This window comes from Telmatherina bonti, assembly GCF_933228915.1.
Source record: "Telmatherina bonti genome assembly, chromosome: 19".
NCBI lineage: Eukaryota > Metazoa > Chordata > Actinopteri > Atheriniformes > Telmatherinidae > Telmatherina > Telmatherina bonti.
Genome location: NC_136617.1, coordinates 34,519,219 through 34,540,355, shown reverse-complemented (window position 1 = coordinate 34,540,355; position 21,137 = coordinate 34,519,219). Strand labels below are relative to the sequence as shown.

Genomic DNA, 21,137 nt, shown 5'->3' with positions numbered 1-21,137 from the left:
TTGGCTTGTAGAACTCCTGATGCAACTGATTGGTATCAACAGGCTACACAGAAAGCAGCTTTAGTGGTTGTTGAGGCAAAAAGGTGTGGGAAGTTTGGGAGTTGGTATTACCATGTAGAATGACTTCTGAATATCTTCAGTGAGATTTTGGTTCACCATACTGTTGCTTAGGAAGCAGAGTTGGGGAACCCATCGGCGGGTTCTCCTATCTCTGGGGCTGAGGTCACCCTTTCGGTGGATGAGATCCACCCAGAGTTCCTTAAAGCTCTGGATGTTGTGGGGCTGTCTTGGCTGAAACACTTTTGCAACACTGGGTAATGCCTATGGACTGGTCTCCTCCTCTTCAAGAAGAGGGACCAAAAGGTCTTGAAGGGGCATGATATTTTGTTCAACCAGTCTATGTGCTTTGTAGATTTAAAAAAAAACAAAACTGTGTCTTATAGCACGCCTATCACTCTGTATCTCAAATGCTGGCATCATGGCTCAGCCTATTAGTATTGGATGTCACATTTGAGAATGTTTGATTAGTTTGATGTCAGTAATTTACAGATCACCTTTTTTCCCCCAAATTTTATGATATCATAAACAAATAATACCAATCCGGTAGTTAATAAAGGTTATTGACATCTGAGTGGTGAATGGCCTGTAGAAGACTTCAGCTTGTTTAAATCTGGATTCCTATTATTGTCTTATGTTGTTTGAACATGTATAATCCCTGTTCATTGCTTGTCAAATCACAGGTAATCCTGGGAGACATCACACCTGCTTCAATAGCCCTGACATCAGGAACACTACAACACTGCTTCTAAGCAAAGATGGAAGAATGCTGTACGTTGGAGCACGGGATGCTGTGTTAGCGCTTAATGTTAGCCACAAGGATGCCATCATTTTAAGGAGCAAGGTAGGAAGTGAACTGACTCATTGTTATCTTATTACTTGTCAGTGTCTTAATACTTGTGTAAATACTTAACTTTTAATAGTTCAGAATAAGCCAATATTTTACTGAATTATTAGGAATAAAAACACATCTGTGAGAGACTGTTAAAAAAAAGTAATTGAATTGTAAAGTTGATAATCACATCCTTAGTCAACAAAGAGGACCCGAACAGCCCTGCTGTTCAGCACCTTTGTTGAAACATAGACTTGTTTTTTAAATGTCCATTTTCTAATAGAAGCATAGGCGCCATAGGTGAATGGCTTGGGGTCCAATAACACCCCCAAAAGAAGTTTCCTTTTTTTCCATTGTTGTTTATTTTACTTTATTAACATGTTAGTTATAAATACTAAAACTCAATAAAAATATATGAAAGTTAGGAATGACAAAAGTTCATCTACCAAAATATGCACATGATTACACATGTAACCTTTGACCCTACTCCACTTTGGCTAATATACAGTGGAGCTAGCTTGCCTTGCTTTGCGATGTAGTGAGAGATGGATCATTTAGTTTGTCAGAAACATGCACGGATGGAAAAAACTGCTTCAGACAGTGAGGTAACAAGTAATGCATACTCTGTTTTGGTAGCTGATGAAACTTCGAAAGTGCTGGGACCTGAGCAAAGCCAAGAATATGAAGACCGGTAACCGCCTGCGCTTTCCACTGAAAATCTGGTCTTGCACATGACGTTAGCTGTCAGCCATGTCAGGTTCCAAGGTGTCCTGTGCTGCAAAAATACCCTCTAAAACCATTCTGCAACCAGCATAGGAATTTTTACAAGAGCTGGATGGATCAGTACATTTGGCTCGAATACAGCATATCCTAAAATTCTGCTCTGCCTGTCAGCATCTTTTTAGAAAAGCTAAAGATTTAATATGGGGTCATCTTCAATCCAGCAATCCAGCAATGGATTGAATAACTGGCAAAAAGGCTTTTGCATCTCTGAAGAGTCATCATGAAAGGACATAAATTTGACATGGAGGCATGGAGTGAATTTAAACAAACTTAGACAAGTGGCTCGAAAACACGCTAGATAAGGGGCATTCAGCTTTGGTCATGGAGAACAGACGTTACATGAAGGCAGTGGTGGAAAGTTTAAGGTTCACAACTTCCCAGAGCCACTGATGGCTGGCAAGGAGTTATCAAACAGAGGAAAATATCATGAACTTCTCGATGTAATTGGATTATTTGATCCAATATTGAAGAAAAAGTCCAACAGCAAGCCATTAAATACATTCACCGCTGAACATTTTTCTGTGATGGCAGAAATGATTAAGAGAGACAAGAGTGATGAAGTAAAGGATGCTGAGTACTTTGCTGTTTTGGTGGACGAAAGCAAGGATGTGAGCAAAAAAGATCAACTATTTGTGATCATTAGATATTTGAAGCTGGCGATGGAAGAAGTGAAAGAAGGAGTTTTAGCGTTTTACAGCTGCAGAGGGATTGCAGGCAGACTCCTTACTTGTCAGCGTCAAGCGGACACAGTCAGTGTAACATTAGCCTGCAGTTCTGCCTTGGTCAGTGCTATGATGGAGCATCGATTATGTCGGGAAGTAACAACAGGGTGCATGAAAAGTTCACAAAGGAGGTGCCACGGGACATATACACACTGTCATGCACATAGGCTGAATTTAGTGTTGGTGAAATGTGTACACATCACCATTGTTGCTAAGTTTTTTTTTTAACTTTTTAAAGTTTTTTTCTGGGTCAGTGGTATGATATCTTTATGAAAAATCAAAAAGAGATCAAGCCAACTGGAAAGTGTATGGAAGTTAAGAAGTTGTCTAACACTAGGTGGACATGCCAATTTAATGCCTTCTGGGCTGTCAAACAAAACTCATCTCATCAGACAGTCAAACGCACATCGAAGAACGAAGGCCAAAACAGTCATCTTTTTTTAAAAACACTGACTGCTGAACACTGTCCTGCATCTCATTCCATTTGAAGGTGTATTCTGTTTATGTCAGATCAGCTTTAGGCCCCATCATTTGACCTTGTAGCGGCAAATGATCTTGCAGAGTCCGTCATTACCGGCTTTTAAAAAAAACGTACATAGGAAGAGGACAGAAATACAAGAGCAAGCTGAGGATATGTGATCTCCAGGTATAAAAGGCCGGTCCAAAGTTTGACACCCAGTGGAGGCTTCATTAGAGAGAGTTTGGAAGACCTAGAAACACGGTCTTTCTTTCCTGTCATTGACAAGCTATTGGAGATGAAACGTTGCTATTTAACAGAGACAAATCATGTTTTAAAAGGGGTGCCTGCTTCGAGCCCCAAGCACTCATTTCTTGACAAGGAGCACATCCTACCCATGGCTCGTCACTTTGGAGTTGGGGAGGAAAATCTGTGTGCAGAACTTAATCAAGTTTGCCGCTGCTTCAGAGGAAGGAAGAACAGGGACATAAGATCAGCACAACACAGAAGTTTTTATCCCACATGAGACCATACATGAATGTATTATTAGAGTTGTTCAAACTCTTGTCCAAATGTCTGACCCTTTCTGTCAGATATTGAGCTTCGAATGCAGTTTCTCATGCCTAAAGCTTGTTCCATCCGCCACAAGAAGCAAGAACTGAGTTCTTGTTATTGAGGCTGCAAGAACAAGAAAAAAATTATTTTTCGTCAGGTCCATACATACTCCACAAGAAGCACGTCTGCAGCGGGGAGGGGGTCACTGTGGGGGGGGGCAATGTCTGCATCATGTGCAATGAACCCGGTTGTTACCTCCACCAGGTTATGTTTTTACCAGCGTCTTTGTGCTCAAGATAACTCAAAAGGTTACGGACAGATTTTTATAAAAATTTCAAGAGTTGTTGGAAATGTAAAAATGAAGAACTGATTAAATTTTGGTGGTGATACGAAGTTTCTTAGTTTCTTACTTAACGAGCAACTTCGTCCGCGGATGGTCGGGTTGTGCACCCGGCAGGGCGGGTTGTGCACGCGGCAGGGTTCGAGTGTTTTAATGCCACATGTAAAAATGTTGGTACTTTCTCACCACCTTGATCAGTTGTTTTATCAAAACAATCCATTTTACCTGCAACAGTAAAAACGCGGAAGCAGCGCTTTATGCTTTTTACGTGTTAATGACGTCCACCTCAAATGTCCGACCAATCACTCGATATTTCTCGGAGCCCCACAAGAAAAAAGTTCTGCCAGCTCGATGTTTCAAGAACTGTCGTCAAACGCGTCCGTGAGAGAAAAATAACGTCATTTTCTTCTCGGAGCCTCGAGAACAAGAAAAAAGTTCTGGCTCCTCGTGGAGTATGTAACAAGCTTAAGGGGCTTAAAGAACTATTTGAGAAACGGCAGTGGAAATTCACGGACCAGCAACCTGACATGGGAATAAACTCAGACAGAACCTGAACTCTGGACAAAAAAAAATCATCAATACTTTTGCCCTCGACCATAATAACAGGAGAATTGTTTAATTATGAAGACATCAAAATGTAAGAGCGGGTTTTTTGTGGATGCAGTGTTATTTAAATGTATTAAGGCGCACATTTTGATTTTTTTTAAATCTACGTTCATCTGTGGCTCTGACATTAAAGAGATCTTTGTTGATTTTGGAGCTGCAGTAGTTTCAATTGGCAGCAGAGTCTGGTGGATTATTATAACTGTGGATGATTAAATGCAGGCTTTAATGATGTTGGCATGGACTTTCAGGTGCATTAAGGTGCATTTTGACCTTCAAGTCACGCTAAATAGGCGTTAAATCTAAACGTGCATATTTACATAGGTGTTTTCTGGTCATTGGTGGTCTTTGTGTGGCATTAAAGACTTATGAGCTCCATCGATGATGTGGTTAGCACCCCCATGCCACCTGCACCTGATGCGACCACGGAATAGAAGTAATGATTCAGGATTAATTTGAAGCATACTTTCAATTTACACCTCCCTGAGTCGTCACCTTATCGTGGTGGAGGGGTTTGTGCGTCCCGAAGATCCTAGCAGCGATGTTGTCGGGGGCTTTATGCCCCTGGTAGGGTCACCCATGGCAAACAGGTGTCTAGGGGACGGACCAGACCAAGCACCGCTCATCGACCCCTATGATGACGACAAACCTGGGCATAAATGTTCCCTTGCCCAGACGCGGGTTACCGGGACCCCCCTCTGGAGCCAGGCCTGGTGGTGGGGTACGAGAGCGAGCGTCTGGTGGCCGGGCCTTCGCCCATGGGACCCGGTCGGGCTCACCATATGCGGGAGGAGCCGTAGGGGTCGGGTGCAATGTGAGCTGGGCGGCAGCAAGGGGCGGGGACCCTGGCGGTCCGATCCCCGGCTGCAGAAGCTGGCTCTAGGGACGTGGAACGTCACCTCTCTGGTGGGGAAGGAGCCTGAGCTTGTGCGTGAGGTTGAGCGGTTCCGGCTAGATATAGTTGGACTCACCTCGACGCATGGCTTGGGCTCTGGAACCAGTACCCTCGAAAGGGGCTGGACTTTCTTCCACTCTGGAGTTGCTCATGGTGAGAGGCGTCGAGCAGGTGTGGGCATTCTCATCAGCCCCCAGCTTGGTGCCTGCACGTTGGGGTTTACCCCGGTGGATGAAAGGGTAGTTTCCCTCCGCCTCCGGGTGGGGGGACGGGTCCTGACTGTTGTCTGTGCTTATGCACCGAACAGCAGTTCAGAGTACCCACCCTTTCTGGAGTCCTTGGAGGGAGTGCTGGAGGGTGCTCCTTCTGGGGACTCCATTGTTCTGCTGGGGGACTTCAATGCTCACGTGGGCAATGACAGTGAGACCTGGAGAGGAGTGATTGGGAGGCATGGTCCCCCCTTCTGAATCAAAATGGTGTTTTGTTATTGGATTTCTGTGTTCGTCATGGATTGTCCATAACGAACACCATGTTCCAACATAAGAGTGTCCATATGTACACCTGGCATCAGGATTCCCTGGGCCGCAGTTTGATGATTGATTTTGTAGTCGTATCATCGGACCTGCGGCCACATGCCTTGGACACTCGGGTGAAGAGGGGGCGGAGCTTCAACAGATCACCACCTGGTGGTGAGTTGGCTCAGATGGTGGGGGAGGAAGCCGGTCAGATCTGGCAGGCCCAAACGTGTTGTGAGGGTCTGCTGGGAACGTCTGGCTGAGTCCCCTGGCAGAGCGAGCTTCAACTCCCACCTTCAGCAGAGCTTCAACCATGTCCCGAGTGAGGCGGGGGACATTGAGTCTGAATGGGCTGTGTTCTGTGCCTCTATTGCTGAGGCGCCCAGCTGAAACTGTGGCCGTAAGGTCATTGGTGCCTGTCATGGCGGTAATCCCAGGACTCATTGGTGGACACCAGCAGTGAGGGATGCCGTCAAGCTGAAGAAGGAGTCCTATTGGGCCTTCTTGGCCTGTGGGTACCGACAGGCTAAGCGGCATGCGGCTTCGGCTGTCGCCAAGGCAAAAACTCGGGCATGGGAGGAGTTCGGCGAGGCCATGGAGAAAGACTTCCCAAGGTCCCTCCAGCGTGTTCTGGGTCTCCCCCGGGGTCTACTCCCAGAGGGACGTGCCTGGAACACCTCACCAGGGAAGCATCCAGGAGGCATCCTGAGCCACCTCAATTGGCTCTTCTCAATGCCGAGGAGCAGCCTCCTCCACTTGAGGCAGGACCTGACTCCCGACCCGAAGAGGGCAATCCACCCTATTCCGGCTGAGGACCATGGTCTCAGATTAGGAGGTCCTGATTCTCATCCCAGCTGCTTCACACTCTGCTGCAAATTGCTCAAATGAGTGCTGGAGATCACGGCCAGATGAAGCCAACAGGACCACGTCATCCTCAAAAAGCAGAGACCCAATCCTGAGGCCACCAAGCCGGATTCTCTCAACACCTCGACTGTGCCTAGAAATTCTGTCCATAAAAGTTACAAACAAATAAAGAAAACTTAAACAGAATGTGATTTTACACATTTGTAGTTGAGATGAAAGTAAAACCAGGCTGAAAATGACAAACACATAAAATAACATGGCGAGATTAAATACAGAATATGATAATAACATTTTCAAGGAAAGTTAAATGTTAAAAGCAGAACAAAACATGTGAGTTTTTAGTTTGAATTTGAAGGTGGCAGGGTCTGTGGTGTCTCAGATGTGTTGTAGAGGGAGTTCCAGAGGGTTGGAGCAGGAACATATAAGGCCCTATACCCCCAGATTCAAAGCTTGATACTGGGGATGATCAAGAGGTTGGCATTTGTGGAACTCAAGTACAGTAAGTGTACATGAAGGGCTGTAGGTGTGAGGCATGTCTTTTAGGAAGAGGGGAGCCTGGTTATGAAGTTCTTAACAGGGGGATTTTGCCCCCCTTGTGACTACACTCTTGACAAAATTGGATTCAGTGTTTTTAAAAGAGAAAGATCGGCAGTACAAAGCATGCAAGGAATCTGATGGTATCACTAGAGAGAGCACTGTGTCTATGGCGAATTACATTGTCGAGTGTGAGCAACAGTACAAAAAGACAGGTTTGTTCAAAATGGAGCTTCCAGATGCCATGATAGCTTTTAACCTTCTGAATACAGCTGGTCTCAACATAAGACAAACAGCTAGCACTGACAGCTTGTTCACGTTTCCTTTATGGACATGAAATCAGCTTCGAAAAGAATCGAGGGGGCAGCAGTACGCTGCAGATAGATGCAGACAGTGAGTGTGTCTATTACCCATTTGTCAGAGCCCATTTCACTGGGCAAAGGACACAAAAGAGAAAGTGTCAAACTGAGAAAAGATGGGGGACAAAAAGATGAATATGAAGAATGCAATATCACACTATTTTCCAAAGAAAGTCTGTCTCAGGCAGAAATCTTCCTGCTAGAATGTCATGATGCGGTGGTTTGTGTTTTTTCTTAGTTCAGGTTTCCTGTTTTATTTTGTAGTTTTTCCTGTTTGGTTCCCTTGTTTGTCGTTTAGCTTTATTGATTTCCTGTTCATTGAGTTCACCTGGTCTTGTTTCAGTTCATTCCGTACACCTGTTTCTTGTTTGGTTCCCCAATGTATTTATACCCCTCAGTTTTAGTTCTTGGTTGCTGGATCATTTTGTTGTGTTAGTTTGTTTGTTGTAGTCCCTGGAGATCCTTGGTTAAAATAAATCTACTCAAATCTGCATGTTCCCTCATCTCTGCGTTTGGGTCCACACCTTCACCTTCCTTGCTGCCACCCCTTGACATAGAAGCCCTAGGGTCAGCGGTGATTGACAGCCTGAACAAGAACAATGTGTGGCTTGAAGATTACATAAATGGACTGCCACTAAGTGAGTTACACAGATGATGAAATAAGTACTAGATTTGGTGATGGCTATTCATTCCACAAGAAAAGTGACTACCAGCAAGAGAAGGGAAGACCAGATGCAAAATATAAACAGAAGTTGTCTCTGCAAACATACCAATGCTTTAAGCAAATCCTCACTGAAGAGGGCAAGTGCTGTGTTGGACATTGCACATGACAAGACAACAATGTTTAAACAGCCTATTAAACTTTAGCTAAAATCCTTTGGTTACTATGTTGTGAACTTAGGAGACAGTAGTCAGGACAAAGAGGAGACTCAGACAAAAAGTAAAAATTAGAGCACCAGATTGGGCACTTATGGCAAAGAACTCCATGCACAATGTGCACAGCTCTAGCCCTTAGCACAGCAGTTCTTAATCCTGGTCCTCGAGGGCCAGTGTCCTGCAAGTTCCGACCCTGGTGGAACACACCTGACTCAGACAAACTCTGCACATGTCTACCAAATACACAATGATTGGAATCAGGTATGTTGCAGTGGGGACACATGGAAAACCTGTAGGACAAATTGCCCTCCAGCTGGTTTGGCCAGAATCCAAACCTGCCCTCAGTGCTCAGTGATAAACCCCAGCCTGGAAACCACTGTCAGCTCCTGGGTAGCTCAGCACATCAGACTCAGCCAGTTTAAGGCAGGTATGACACAGGAGCCAGATTCTATAAGAGGGTGAACTGTAATGAGTGGAACGGACAAAGAATTGTCACAGGCCAAGATGGTGCTGGCCTGTTTCATGAGACACGGGGTATCATATGTGTGGTTGCATCAGACCAGACTGAGAAAAGTGGATAATCCATCAACGAAAGAGGAGAAAATAGAAACAGAACAAGAAATGGACACCTAAAATCTTCCAGCTACGCCAGCAGCAGATCTCAGTGAACTTGAAAGTGACGATGAGGAAGACACAGGTATAAACAGTGGATCTCAAAATGTTAATTATGATGATCAGCCCCCACAAAGATCATAACCAACTGCAGGAGGCAGTTTTGTCCAGTCTCAGATACCACAAGCTCTGGCAAGACATAAAGGTCTTAAGCTGAAAACTGGCCCAGTGGTTACATACGACAATCAGTGGTAAAAGCTATACTGGAACTGTCCTCAGCAGAACAAGAAAAGTTACTGAAAAATGCAAACATTGGTACAACCTGCAGTTCAGCCAGCCTGAGGAACTGGCTGGCACAACAGGATCGGTTAATCTTGGAGCAATGGACAGTGATTCTGTCAGAGCATAATGAGGCATGTGCTAACAACAATGAGGTAGATGTGTTAGTAGTGCAAGATTACATTTTTCTGCCAGCTAAACATGCAGAACTCATAAATTATAAAACAAAAAAAAACCAATGTATCTGATGAAGTCACAGATGAAAGTCAGAAATGCATCTCAACAAGTTGGGTGACAGCTGCTGGTGTTGAGCCTGAGGCCCGACTAGTAGCAACAGGTTTTGATGAGGCGAATATCAAAAAAACTTCCCAAAGACTCACCTACATGTGCTACAGAATCTCTGAAGATGATCATTGCTGTCATATGTCAATAAAAACAAAGTGGCAGCAGAGGTCCAATGACAAGAAAGCAGCCTTTTTACTCAGATGCATTTCCCACAACTGAAAAATTGGGGAGAAATTCCTTAGTTAGAAGCCACTTTCCAGGTTGGTAGAGAAAAAAACAGCAACTTTAGTGACATCAAAATGGAAGTGGATTTTACTTAGGATGAGACACAGGTACAACAAAGTACAATACACACATTAATCTGCAAAGTATCCCCATAGATCCCACAACAGCAACACAACGTGAAGTGCCACTGACTGACAATGAAGTAGACATGAAATCAGAGATAGGACAAATATTGTGGGTAGCAAGGCAGAGTACCTGGAGAGAACCCATGTATAGATGGAGAAAACATGCAAACTCTACACAGAAAGGCCACTGATCAAACCTTGCCCTGGCCAAGGATTGAACCAGTGAGCTTCTGGCTGTGAGGCCACAGTGCTAACCACTATGCTATGGTTTCAGTGACTGACAAATAAAAGCTGCCTTAAACCTGTGGTGCTCAGTGATTCCTCCATCGGAAGCCTCTCTGATGGTGGTACATAAGGTGGCCATTTCATCATGCTTGAGGGTAAAAATTCTCACCCATATCCTGGCACTCAAAATGTATTAGGAGAGTTTAAATGTTACTCTAAGGCCTCATTCCATCTGTACTGGATTTTTATTTTGATGTATGTTTAATAGGACACTGTAATATTCATGCAGTACTTTAAAAAGAGGAAAGAAAAAGGAGGAGATTGTTAATTTACGTTTCCCTGAGAGCGCATGTGCAGGGAAGGAGAATGCAAAATGGTTTCCGCCTGTGAGCGTCGGTTATAGAGTGAAGGTTGTTTCCAAGAAAACCCTGTTTGATTATTATGTTAACAACTTGTCTGCACTTAATTTACTGTATCTAAAGGTGAATTTGAGTTTTAAAGGGCAGAAATAACACCTTGTTCTGTGGGACCTTGCACACTATTTTGCCATCGCTGCCTTAGCTAAACTGAAGGTCCACCGTGCAGGATTTGTATAATGTCAAAGTAACTTTCTACGTTTACCAAAGGTTTTTCCACAAGGTGAAACTTAGTGCAGGTTTCTGACTTAAGAGTTGGCATTCCTCAATCTTCTTAAAAAAAGTTGCATGAAATAAAGACACAACTTTAATTAGATATATTTTTACAATGGCACACAACATTTTGCTCAAAGAAAGTTCACCAGTCTTTTTCTTTTCTTTCAGCTGAGCTGGAGCCCTTCAGAGAAAGACCTCGAACAGTGCTCAATGAAGGGGAAAAAAATGGCAAGTTGTTTTTTGTAGACAGAAGTACTAAGAATTGATAAACTGACTCATAGCTAACAAATCCAGAACTGTAAAGTAGAAACAAGGGCCACTTGTTCAAATATAATCTGATCAGATTTTGGTTATTTGATTGCATAAAATCTTGAAAATGGCTTGCTGTAAATGGAACTAAGGATTCTTAGATTGGATTTGGTTATGTAACCCAATTCTAGTTTTTTATCTGGATAAAGCCTTCAGTTTGTGGTGTTCAAAACTTTTTAGAGGGGTCTGCATAACTTTGATTGAAGAAAACAGGATTATGCAGTTCCTGCTGGGATCAGGATAATCCTGTTTTCTTGAACCTGAATTGATCCCAGTTAGGGGGTTGTATTTCAAAGTAGATTCTGGTAAAAAAAAAAAAAGTGCTAAAATAATAAATTTAGTTAAATAATAGATATTTTTCAATTTTGTGAATTTGCTTGTTTATATTTAGCACTGACAGGTTCACATGTTACCAGTAAGAATTAAGTAGATAAACCTATTAAGCCTTTCATCTTAGAAAAGCAAACATAAGGTTGTATCTGAGGAATAAACCCCAAAAATTGTTTCAAAAACAATAACAAAAATAAAATAATCAAATTTTCCTGTAATTTATCACTGCATAATCAGAGAAGAACCTGTCAAAAATACTTTGCAACAATAGCATCACTTACTCCACATCCAGTCAGTCCTTTATTCTGACACAATGCCAAAGGTAGGTCTGTTTCTTCAACATGGGGCTCAGGTAAATAAATAACAGAGTGACATTAATCTATTTTTATCTGATACGTTTTCAAAATATCCACAATGTAGTTATTAAGGAAATGTTTTTATTTGCCGTGACTCAGATGAGAGGTTGTAAAATTATTAACAGAAGTGGATTTTTTCGATTTTTGTGTTTTGTGTATTGTCTCAAACCGACAAAACACTTCAATTGACCCCACATTGGCTCTTCTACCTGTTGAACTTCATAGCCAGTACCTGGTAGTCCACATTCTTTTAAATTTTGATAATGTGGATTTGGTAAACTTTAAAACCGTAAATCTGGATCAGGGTGATCAAATCTAATGTTGATTTGAAAAACCAGTATAAGAGTAAGATAGATTCCCAGATTGTACATGGCAAAAGTGGGATTTTCATATCTAGACAATCTTGATCCAGATTAAATCTTTTGGAAAAACTGGCTCCAAAAGATTAATGGTTGACACCTTCTTTCATTCTAGAAATTCTGCCTTTGGGGACTGAAAGATGATACTTTACTGACCTTGCTGGATATATGCAATGTATGATACTAATCTGTAATTGTTTGTTAAAAGCTGCTGCTACACTTTTTTCTGATTTCTGTAGACACAATTTGTTTTTTCTGAACATCTAAATTTGTGATCTTTGTGTGTTATCTTCTCAAGGTCGACTGTTCCAACTTCATTCGTGTGCTTCATTTCCTGAATGCAACCCATATTTATGCCTGCGGAACATTTGCCTTCAGTCCACGCTGCACCTACATTGTGAGTTTAGGGTATGGGTCGGGCCAGCAGTTCAGTACAGCCCAGTTTGTGCTGATTTTTTTTTTTTTAGAAAGGTGTTGTCAGTGCAATTTGAGGATAATTTAGATTGCTGTGTTGCCACATCCTGCCTAGTTTGTCCTAATTTGAAATACACTGCTAACAAAAAAATAAAAGGAACACCTAAACAACACGATGTAACTCCAAGTCAACCAGACTTCTGTGAAATGGAACTGTCCACTTAGGAAGCAACACTGATTGACAATCAGTTCCACCTGCTGTTGTGCAAATGGAGTAGACAACAGGTGGAAATTATAGGCAACTGGCAAGACACACCCAATAAAGGAGTGGTTCTGCAGGTGGAGACCAAAGACCACTTCTCAGTTCCGGTGCTTTCTGGCTGATGTTTTGGTCTGAATGCTGGCGGTGCTTTCACTCTAGTGGTAGCATGAGACGGAGTCTGCAACCCACACAAGTGGCTCAGGTAGTGCAGCTCATCCAGGATGGCACATCAATGCCAGCTGTGGCAAGAAGGTTTGCTGTGTCTGTCAGCGTAGTGTCCAGAGCATGGAGGTGCTACCAGGAGACAGGCCAGTACATCAGGAGACATGGAGGAGGCCGTGGGAGGACAACAACCCAGCAGCAGGACCGCTACCTCCTTCTTTGTGCAAGGAGGAACAGGAGGAGCACTGCCAGAGCCCTGCAGAATGAGCTCCAGCAGGACACAGATGTGCATGTGTCTGCTCCAACAGTCAGAAACAGACTCCATGAGGGTGGTATGAGGGCCCGACGTCCACAGGTGGGGGTTGTGCTTCCAGCCCAACACCATGCAGGACGTTTGGCGTTTGCCAGAGAACACCAAGATAAATTCTCCACTGGCGCCCTGAGCTCTTCACAGATGGAAGCAGGTTCACACTGAGCACATGTGGCAGACGTGACAGAGTCTGGAGACGCCGTGGAGAACGTTCTGCTGCCTGCAACATCCTCCAGCAGGACCGGTTTGGCAGTGGGTCAGTAATGGTGTGGGGGGGCATTTCTTTGGAGGGCCGCACAGCCCTCCATGTGCTCGCCAGAGGTAGCCTGACTGCCATTAGGTACCGAGATGAGATCCTCAGACCCCTTGTGGGACCATATGCTGGTGCGGTTGGCCCTGGGTTCCTCCTAATGCAAGACAATGCTAGACCCCATGTGGCTGGAGTGTGTCAGCAGTTCCTGCAACACCAAGGCATTGATGTTATGGACCGGCCCGCCCGTTCCCCAGACCTGAATCCAGCTGAGCACATCTGGGACATCATGTCTCGCTCCATCCACCAACGCCAAGTTGCACCACAGACTGTCCAGGAGTTGGTGGATCCTTTAGTCCAGGTCTGGGAGGAGATCCCTCAGGAGAACATCTACCGCCTCATCAGGAGCATGCCCAGGCGTTGTAGGGAGGTCATACAGGCACACGGAGGCCACACACACTACTGAGCCTCATGTTGACTTGTTTAAAGGACATTACATCAAAGCTGGATCAGCCTGTAGTGTGTTTATCCACTTTCATTTGGAGTAGAACTCCAAATCCAGACCTCCATGGGTTGATTCATCTGATTTTCATAGATAATTTTTGTTTGATTTTGTTGTCAGCACATTCAGCTATGGAAAGAACAAAGTATTTAATAAAAATATTTCATTCATTCAGATCTACAACATGTTACTTTAGTGTTCCCTTTATGTTTTTGAGCAGAGAATATATAAATATATATATATATATATATACACACCTTTTTTAAGCCGAAAAACTTCCAAACCACAGATGTTGCTTCTCTTCTTTTACGTTAGCAATGGGTGCTTTGTCTTGTGAGGTCTTGCCGGCAGTCATTCTGTTCTGTTTAAAACTGTCCTTTTCACACACTGAGATATTTGTGTCCAGCAGAGAAATTGGTGCCTGCTGAAACACTTTCTCATTGCGCCCATTCTGGACATTGTTTGAGCCAGTATCGTGGTATATGAAAAAAATTAATATAATGAAAATAAATATCGATTCTCAGTGTGCACCGGCATACCGCACAGGCCTTTGTACTGTATATAATATAGTAAACTATTGCTGGTTAAATGTGCCTTTTTTTTTTCTTCGTACATCACTGCGCTTATTTTTTACATCTTAAATTTAAGTTTATTGGAGTTAGAGTTTTCTTTTTCTTTTCCTTCCACTTATTTTATACAGAATTCAGAGACATTCACAATGAGCATCAGTCCTGATGAAGGAAGAGGTCGCTGCCCCTATGATCCCTACCAGCGCAACTCTGCTATCATTGTGGGTAAGGCATATTGGCTTAGATACTGTTCGTTTTAAGACAAGCTGTCTAGGACCCAGTGGATATGATATAAATTACTTCAAACCTACAGCACCTTTTAAAAGGGAGAATTTAAGTATAGTCTTTTTTCACCAATAAACATTATTTATAACTTTTACTGTAAACTTAAGATTTACTCAGGAATGATGCACTTCTAATAATTCTGCTATATTTACCATCTTTTCCTCACTTCCTCATTTTCTTCACAAGGATAAAAGAAGTGTGCTTCTTTGAGACTAAATCCAGACATTTCTTACATACTTTGACTTGCTGTCAAATTTCTTCCTCTTCTTCAACTTTCTTCAACTTCATCCCAAAAGCAGACAAGTTCGACAGCCCAGAAAATTAATTTTAAGATTACTTTGACAAGAGAGATCGTAAATCATTGTTAGCCTACCTTTATCAACCCCTGAAAACCATCTCCCACTTCTTTTCAACACTCATTGAGAAAATTAGCGTATTTACAACACTCCCATTTAATATTACAAAGGCATCAAAGGACTTCAAGTTCAATTATATTATCAAGTGCCACGCTCCTCTTTACAAATAATGTCAACAAAAGATATCTTTTCACTTTAAAAAGAAAAATAAAACTTGCTAGATCATCTCCTAGTGTCCCTCTTTTTCCCTCTTGCCTGGCATTGTTTCTTACCATGTTAAACACTCAAAAAACAGGGCCTTGTTCCTAACTAGTTACATTGGGGAAAGTCCAACTTCTCTCCTACAGTACTCAAACTTTTTCCTTGTTAGTGGCCTGCTCTCATGTCACTTGTTGGGCAATATTGCAGTTTTATTTGCCCATTCTGCACACATTCACCAATGTAGTGATAGTAAATGTCTGTGTTCTTGGTTCTTTAATCATCCACTGGATTCTTTGATTGCAATGGCTCCTTGGTTGTCCTTCGGGATCAGTGTAGGCATAGCATCCATTCACAGATCATTCAGAAGTCGTCTCAGCCAGGCGCCCTCTTGAGCTGTGTGACGAAGTGCAACATACTTCAGCTGTTTCCTGCTGACCCAACTCACTGCTGCTCCACTTACGAAGAAAATATGCCCTGACCTATTGTTGAGTGGCAGTCATCCTGATCAGTATCTGAGAAGCAATCCAAAAGTCCAGATTCTGACTTTTGAAATTTCAGAGCAAGATTTACTGTACCCTTTAAGTATTGAAGAATTTTCTTAACAGATGATAGCCTTTTGCATTGTTTGCATATTCTATAAACCAAAGCTTTACAGCCTTCATGTCAAGTTTCTCCTCTATGTCTGGGACATGCACATAAGCAACACAACTGGCTTTTTGCCACACCCTCTCTGGTAGGGTGTCTCTTCTTTCAGGACATTTGTGGGCCCGTTTCTGTATGTAAGCTGCAGTGGCTACAGCTTCTACCCAGAACACTAGCAGCTTCAGCTAAGGTCCTGTTTTTTTCCCTTCTGTTTTGCTGAGTGAGGTACAGACATCTCATGGTGAATATCTTGAGCCAAATGTTCTTGAAATTCCTTTGATGTGTAACTATGTACCATTGAGTTTGAGAATGTTTTCTGAAACTCATTGAATCTGTTTAGGACCTCTCTTTTTTGTTTCTTGCAGTATATAAGCAGTCATCAATAAAAGTTACAAAGTACTTTGCTACTCCTATAGATTCAGTCTGCATAGGTCCACAGATATCCCTATACATGAGGTGCAACTTGCTTTTAGAACTGATTTTTCCCACACTCTAAATAAAAATGGTTCTTTAAGAGATCTCTGAAGCACTTTGGGAGCTCTGAGGAACCTTTTTTATGTTGAAATACCTTTTTCTCAGTATTTAAGGTTCTTTAGGCAACTGAATTAAAGAAAAATAGGGTTAGCAGGTTTTTAGTGCTTTGAAGAACCTTTATTTGTTTGGTCATGGCTAGTGACCACATGCATAACCTGTACTGACTAACTTGTGACTCCATTTAAATATTCAGGGTGATGTTTTATTTAATTTTTTAAAAATTAGAATACGATATTTTGCAACTACTTTACCTTTTTTATTTTTTTTTTTTTTAAGATAGAATAGTTATAAAGTAATGTAATTATACATTGTGAAATTAATTTAGCCTGTACTTGATATCTTTTTAATGACCCAAAACTGAATTTGAACAAAATTTTGGGTCCTACCTCAGGAGGTGCTATGTATGTACTAAGTTCTGGCAGCAGCGTCTCACTGGGTTTATCGAGTCTTGCTGGTAAGATTTTCGCCATATATAGCTCAGTTGTTTCAGTGGTTATTGGTGTTAATGAACTAAAATATTGTCAACTGAACAAAGCAAATATGAACATTCAATTCAGTTCAGCTTTATTTGTATAGCGCCACTTCACAACAATGTTGTCACTTTACATCCACAAATCAACATACACATCGTTTCAAGCTGTGATGGACTGGCAACCTGTCCAGGTTGTACCCTCCTCTCACCCAATGATTGCTGGGATAGGCTCCAGCTTCCATTAAATGGACTAAGCGGTTGGGAAAATGAAGAAATTAATTAATATATTTTTCCTCCAGGAACAGTTTTTTTTAATCCAATGTATCTCTTTCAAAATATAATTTTAGTGTGTTCAGCTTCTCATGAGGTAAAACTGGGGTGTACTTACATTTAGCACTAGAACAGAGAAAGTCTGAGTGTTATTATCCACAGCTAGGACATTTGTCTACATTAGCATGTTCCACTGTCCTTCAGCTTTTGGCAAATGTTCTATCTGAAATTTCCCCATTGCCGAGTTCTCTGATCTGCTCAGCTTGTCAATAAACAGCTTATATGTTGTGGTGTAAGGACAATACAAGGACCCAAGCGCAGATTAGGTGTAGATTCAGGGAGTGGTTTTATTGTTTTCCTTGGCAGGATGGCAGGTTGCCGGGCAGGCAGACAGGTTGGCGATATTCCATTGTGAATCCCACAGTACTGTTTATCGAACACAAGGCATGATTTGGAGAGGAGTCTTGCATACTTAGACATGACAGATATTGCATTTCACAGCTGTGGTCCCCAATCCCATTTTTTATGTGTACTGTCAAAGTCCTAAGTGCCATGTGTAACTGGATGGTCACAGTTAATACATTTCCACACACTTGGCGGTTATAAACTGACACCAAGCAAGTTGCTGGATTTCTTAGTGATTTTTCTTGTGTTCCCCTTCTAATTGTCTTTATATGATTATTTTTAACTTCATCCCCTGTTAGCATCATTTCACCAACAGCATTAACTTTTTCAGAAATTGGCTCCCATTTATTTGTGTGGTAGTCAGATTTCTTTGCTGTTGGTGATGCTTTTTCACCAAACTCTCCATGATGCAAACCATGTCATGTACAAAAGTCTCATTTAAACAGGGAGTCTACAACACCTTGCAAATCACTTTTAGTATCCTCAAACCGTGGTTCAGACCCACGCACAAAATTCTACAGTACTTGGACTTTGGGATCTTAGTAGATCTGGCTCTCTGGAAAGAGAAGAAAAAGAGAAAAGGAAGAAAGAAAAAGAAAGAAATGGACTTGGCGAAGGAATAAGGCATCATCCGACGGATTTTTACTGTCTCAAGAGATCTCAAAGAAGAGACAGTACGAAGATCAGAAGTACCAAGCCCAGCCCTTGAGAGCTACTATTGGCAACTTTGAGATGCCACCTTTCATCAACACATCTGAATCAAATGAATGGTTCATTACCAGACGTCTGTAGTGCTGAATGATATACAAATAAGAACTTTTTACCATCTAAATTAGATATGTGAAAACAGGGATACACCTAATAGTTGCCGGATAGTAGCTTTCAACGACTGGACTGAATTTGCTGAATTTGCAGTTGTTAGGAGGGGACTTTCATAGAAAATCTGTAAAGTGGTAGAGTGTCAAGACTTTCTTTTTTCATATATTGTCACAGTTTTACCCGTGTGATTAGTTAGGGAAGCAGTTCATTTTACCTTTTAGGCATGAACTGTCCTCAGTGCCCATTTTCAGTCCACTTGCAAGATTGGTCTCCAATCAAAACATGAATAATTATTATATTTTCATCAAAAAGTCTCCGCTGTGTAACAGAAGTGAATCACGGTGGGCCTCTGACCAATGCCTTAACCCCTCCCAACTACTACCTGCATGTCGAAACCCGGCAGACCATTGTTCTCCGGTATATTCAGAGACAGATGACATACAGAGCCAAATTTTAAAGTTAAAGTTTTGCCTAACATTACAAACAAGGACCGCAAACGTCTGGACAAACTGGTCAGGAAGGCTGGTTCTGTCCTCGGCAGAAGTCTGGACCCTGTCAGAGCGGTGGTGGAGCAGAGGATGAGGAGGAAATTTCAGGGGATTTTGGATAATAAAAAACATCCTTTCCATAATACCCTGGCAGGACAGAGGAGCAGTGAAAGACGGATCTCTTCGATGCAGGACTGAGAGGTTCAGAAGGTCCTTCATTCCAGCTGCAATTAGACTGTTTAATATGAATCTTTAATTTAATCTATTTATCTTTTTTTAAAGGAACCCTGAATTGCCCCACTGGGGATCTATCTATCTAGATATCTATCTATCTATCTGTCTATCTATCTATCTATCTATCTGTCTGTCTGTCTGTCTGTCTATCTATCTATCTATCTATCTATCTATCTATCTATCTATCTATCTATCTGTCTATCTGTCTATCTGTCTATCTATCTGTCTATCTGTCTATCTATCTGTCTATCTGTCTGTCTGTCTATCTGTCTATCTGTCTGTCTGTCTGTCTGTCTGTCTGTCTGTCTGTCTGTCTGTCTGTCTGTCTGTCTGTCTGTCTGTCTGTCTATCTATCTATCTATCTATCTATCTATCTATCTATCTATCTATCTATCTATCTATCTATCTATCTATCTATCTATCTATCTATCTATCTATCTGTCTGTCTGTCTGTCTGTCTGTCTGTCTGTCTGTCTGTCTGTCTGTCTGTCTGTCTGTCTAATCTGTCTAATCTGTCTAATCTGTCTAATCTGTCTAATCTGTCTATCTGTCTAATCTGTCTAATCTGTCTAATTTTTATAACACATGATGAACAGAAAGGGGTAAAAAATGAGCATGATAACAGTTTTGATTTTATATTATAAGCATGGCTGGATAGATTTCTGTACCAATGTTGTCATTTAGTTGCTTCTTTCTCCTCAGATGGAGAACTATATACTGGTACTGTGGCAGACTATCGGGGGAACCGGCCTGTCATCTCTCGGCACCTCAGTGATGGGAAACATGTTGACCTGAAGTTGGATGATACATTAGGATGGCTTGAGGGTGAGTGAGTTATCCCTTTACATCAAACATTTGAAAGACATCAAACTATTATATTTTAACATATTTGGACTCAAAGGTTTAGTTTTTTGTGTGTGTTGATGTAGAGTAGTTGTTTAAACAATGTACATAATGTAAGTATTAATATGAAATATAAAAATGTCCTTAATCATATTTACCATGGGACACAAACCTTTAATTTATGGGCTACAGGGAATCACTGACATGATCTACATCATCTGCATAGTCATCTGTCATTCTCAAAATGCAAATACATTTCGTTCTGACTTGAACTGATTTTGCAGTTTTTCTGAGTCAGTTTGGTGCATTTCTCACATCACTATTTACATTTGCACAATTTGGTGCATTTCTCAAAGCAATCAGTAAAAACTGCAAAACCTAGTTGATAACCTGTCACTTGCTCAAAATAGATAATTCATTCCTCAAAAGCAAGTATTCATGTCAATGACATGTCAATGAAAGTGTCCGTGTCATCAAGATTAAAAGTCTTGACACCGTTGTTTATGAACAAGATAATCAAATGGCTTTGTCATGTTTCCATTACGACAGTTTACTCTGTAAATGTTTTCCATGCAAAAGTGTCAGATCTTTGTGACACCACCTGAAAATGCTCAAGACAGCACTATATACTATTTGCACGGCCATTTGAAAACTACTGTAAAGTTAGACATTGCTGTATTTAGTGAGGTAACTGAGTACAAGACATTTTTACTGCATATGCTCTCTGCAATTCTAATTTGTTCACAGCATTGTGCAAAAGAAAAAACACCCTTACATAAAAAATCAACTCCCTTTGGGTAGATCTGTGCACAATTGTAAACAATGTTGCAGTTATGGGTTATGATGGGTTAGGATTTAAAATATTTACCAGAATGATTTAAAAATGAAAAAAACCTCTTAGCTTCAAAGATCTCTTGGCTGGGAAAAACTACAGACACTTTCTTTTGTGACCAGTTTGCTCTGGTTAAAATGAAATTGCGGTTAATTGTG

At 41.7% G+C, this 21,137-nt stretch overlaps 1 protein-coding gene across 1 annotated transcript in view; it reads left to right on the top strand.

Moving 5' to 3' along the window:
* Positions 1-21,137, top strand: part of sema4ab (sema domain, immunoglobulin domain (Ig), transmembrane domain (TM) and short cytoplasmic domain, (semaphorin) 4Ab) — a gene marked incomplete at both ends in the record, with an annotated part of 49,194 nt that overhangs the window by 5,918 nt on the left and 22,139 nt on the right. The window contains 5 exons of the mRNA XM_079258795.1: positions 741-901; positions 10,944-11,003; positions 12,428-12,526; positions 14,730-14,823; positions 20,007-20,129. Coding sequence (XP_079114921.1) covers positions 741-901; positions 10,944-11,003; positions 12,428-12,526; positions 14,730-14,823; positions 20,007-20,129 — 537 coding nt within the window. The remainder of the gene's footprint in view (positions 1-740; positions 902-10,943; positions 11,004-12,427; positions 12,527-14,729; positions 14,824-20,006; positions 20,130-21,137) is intronic.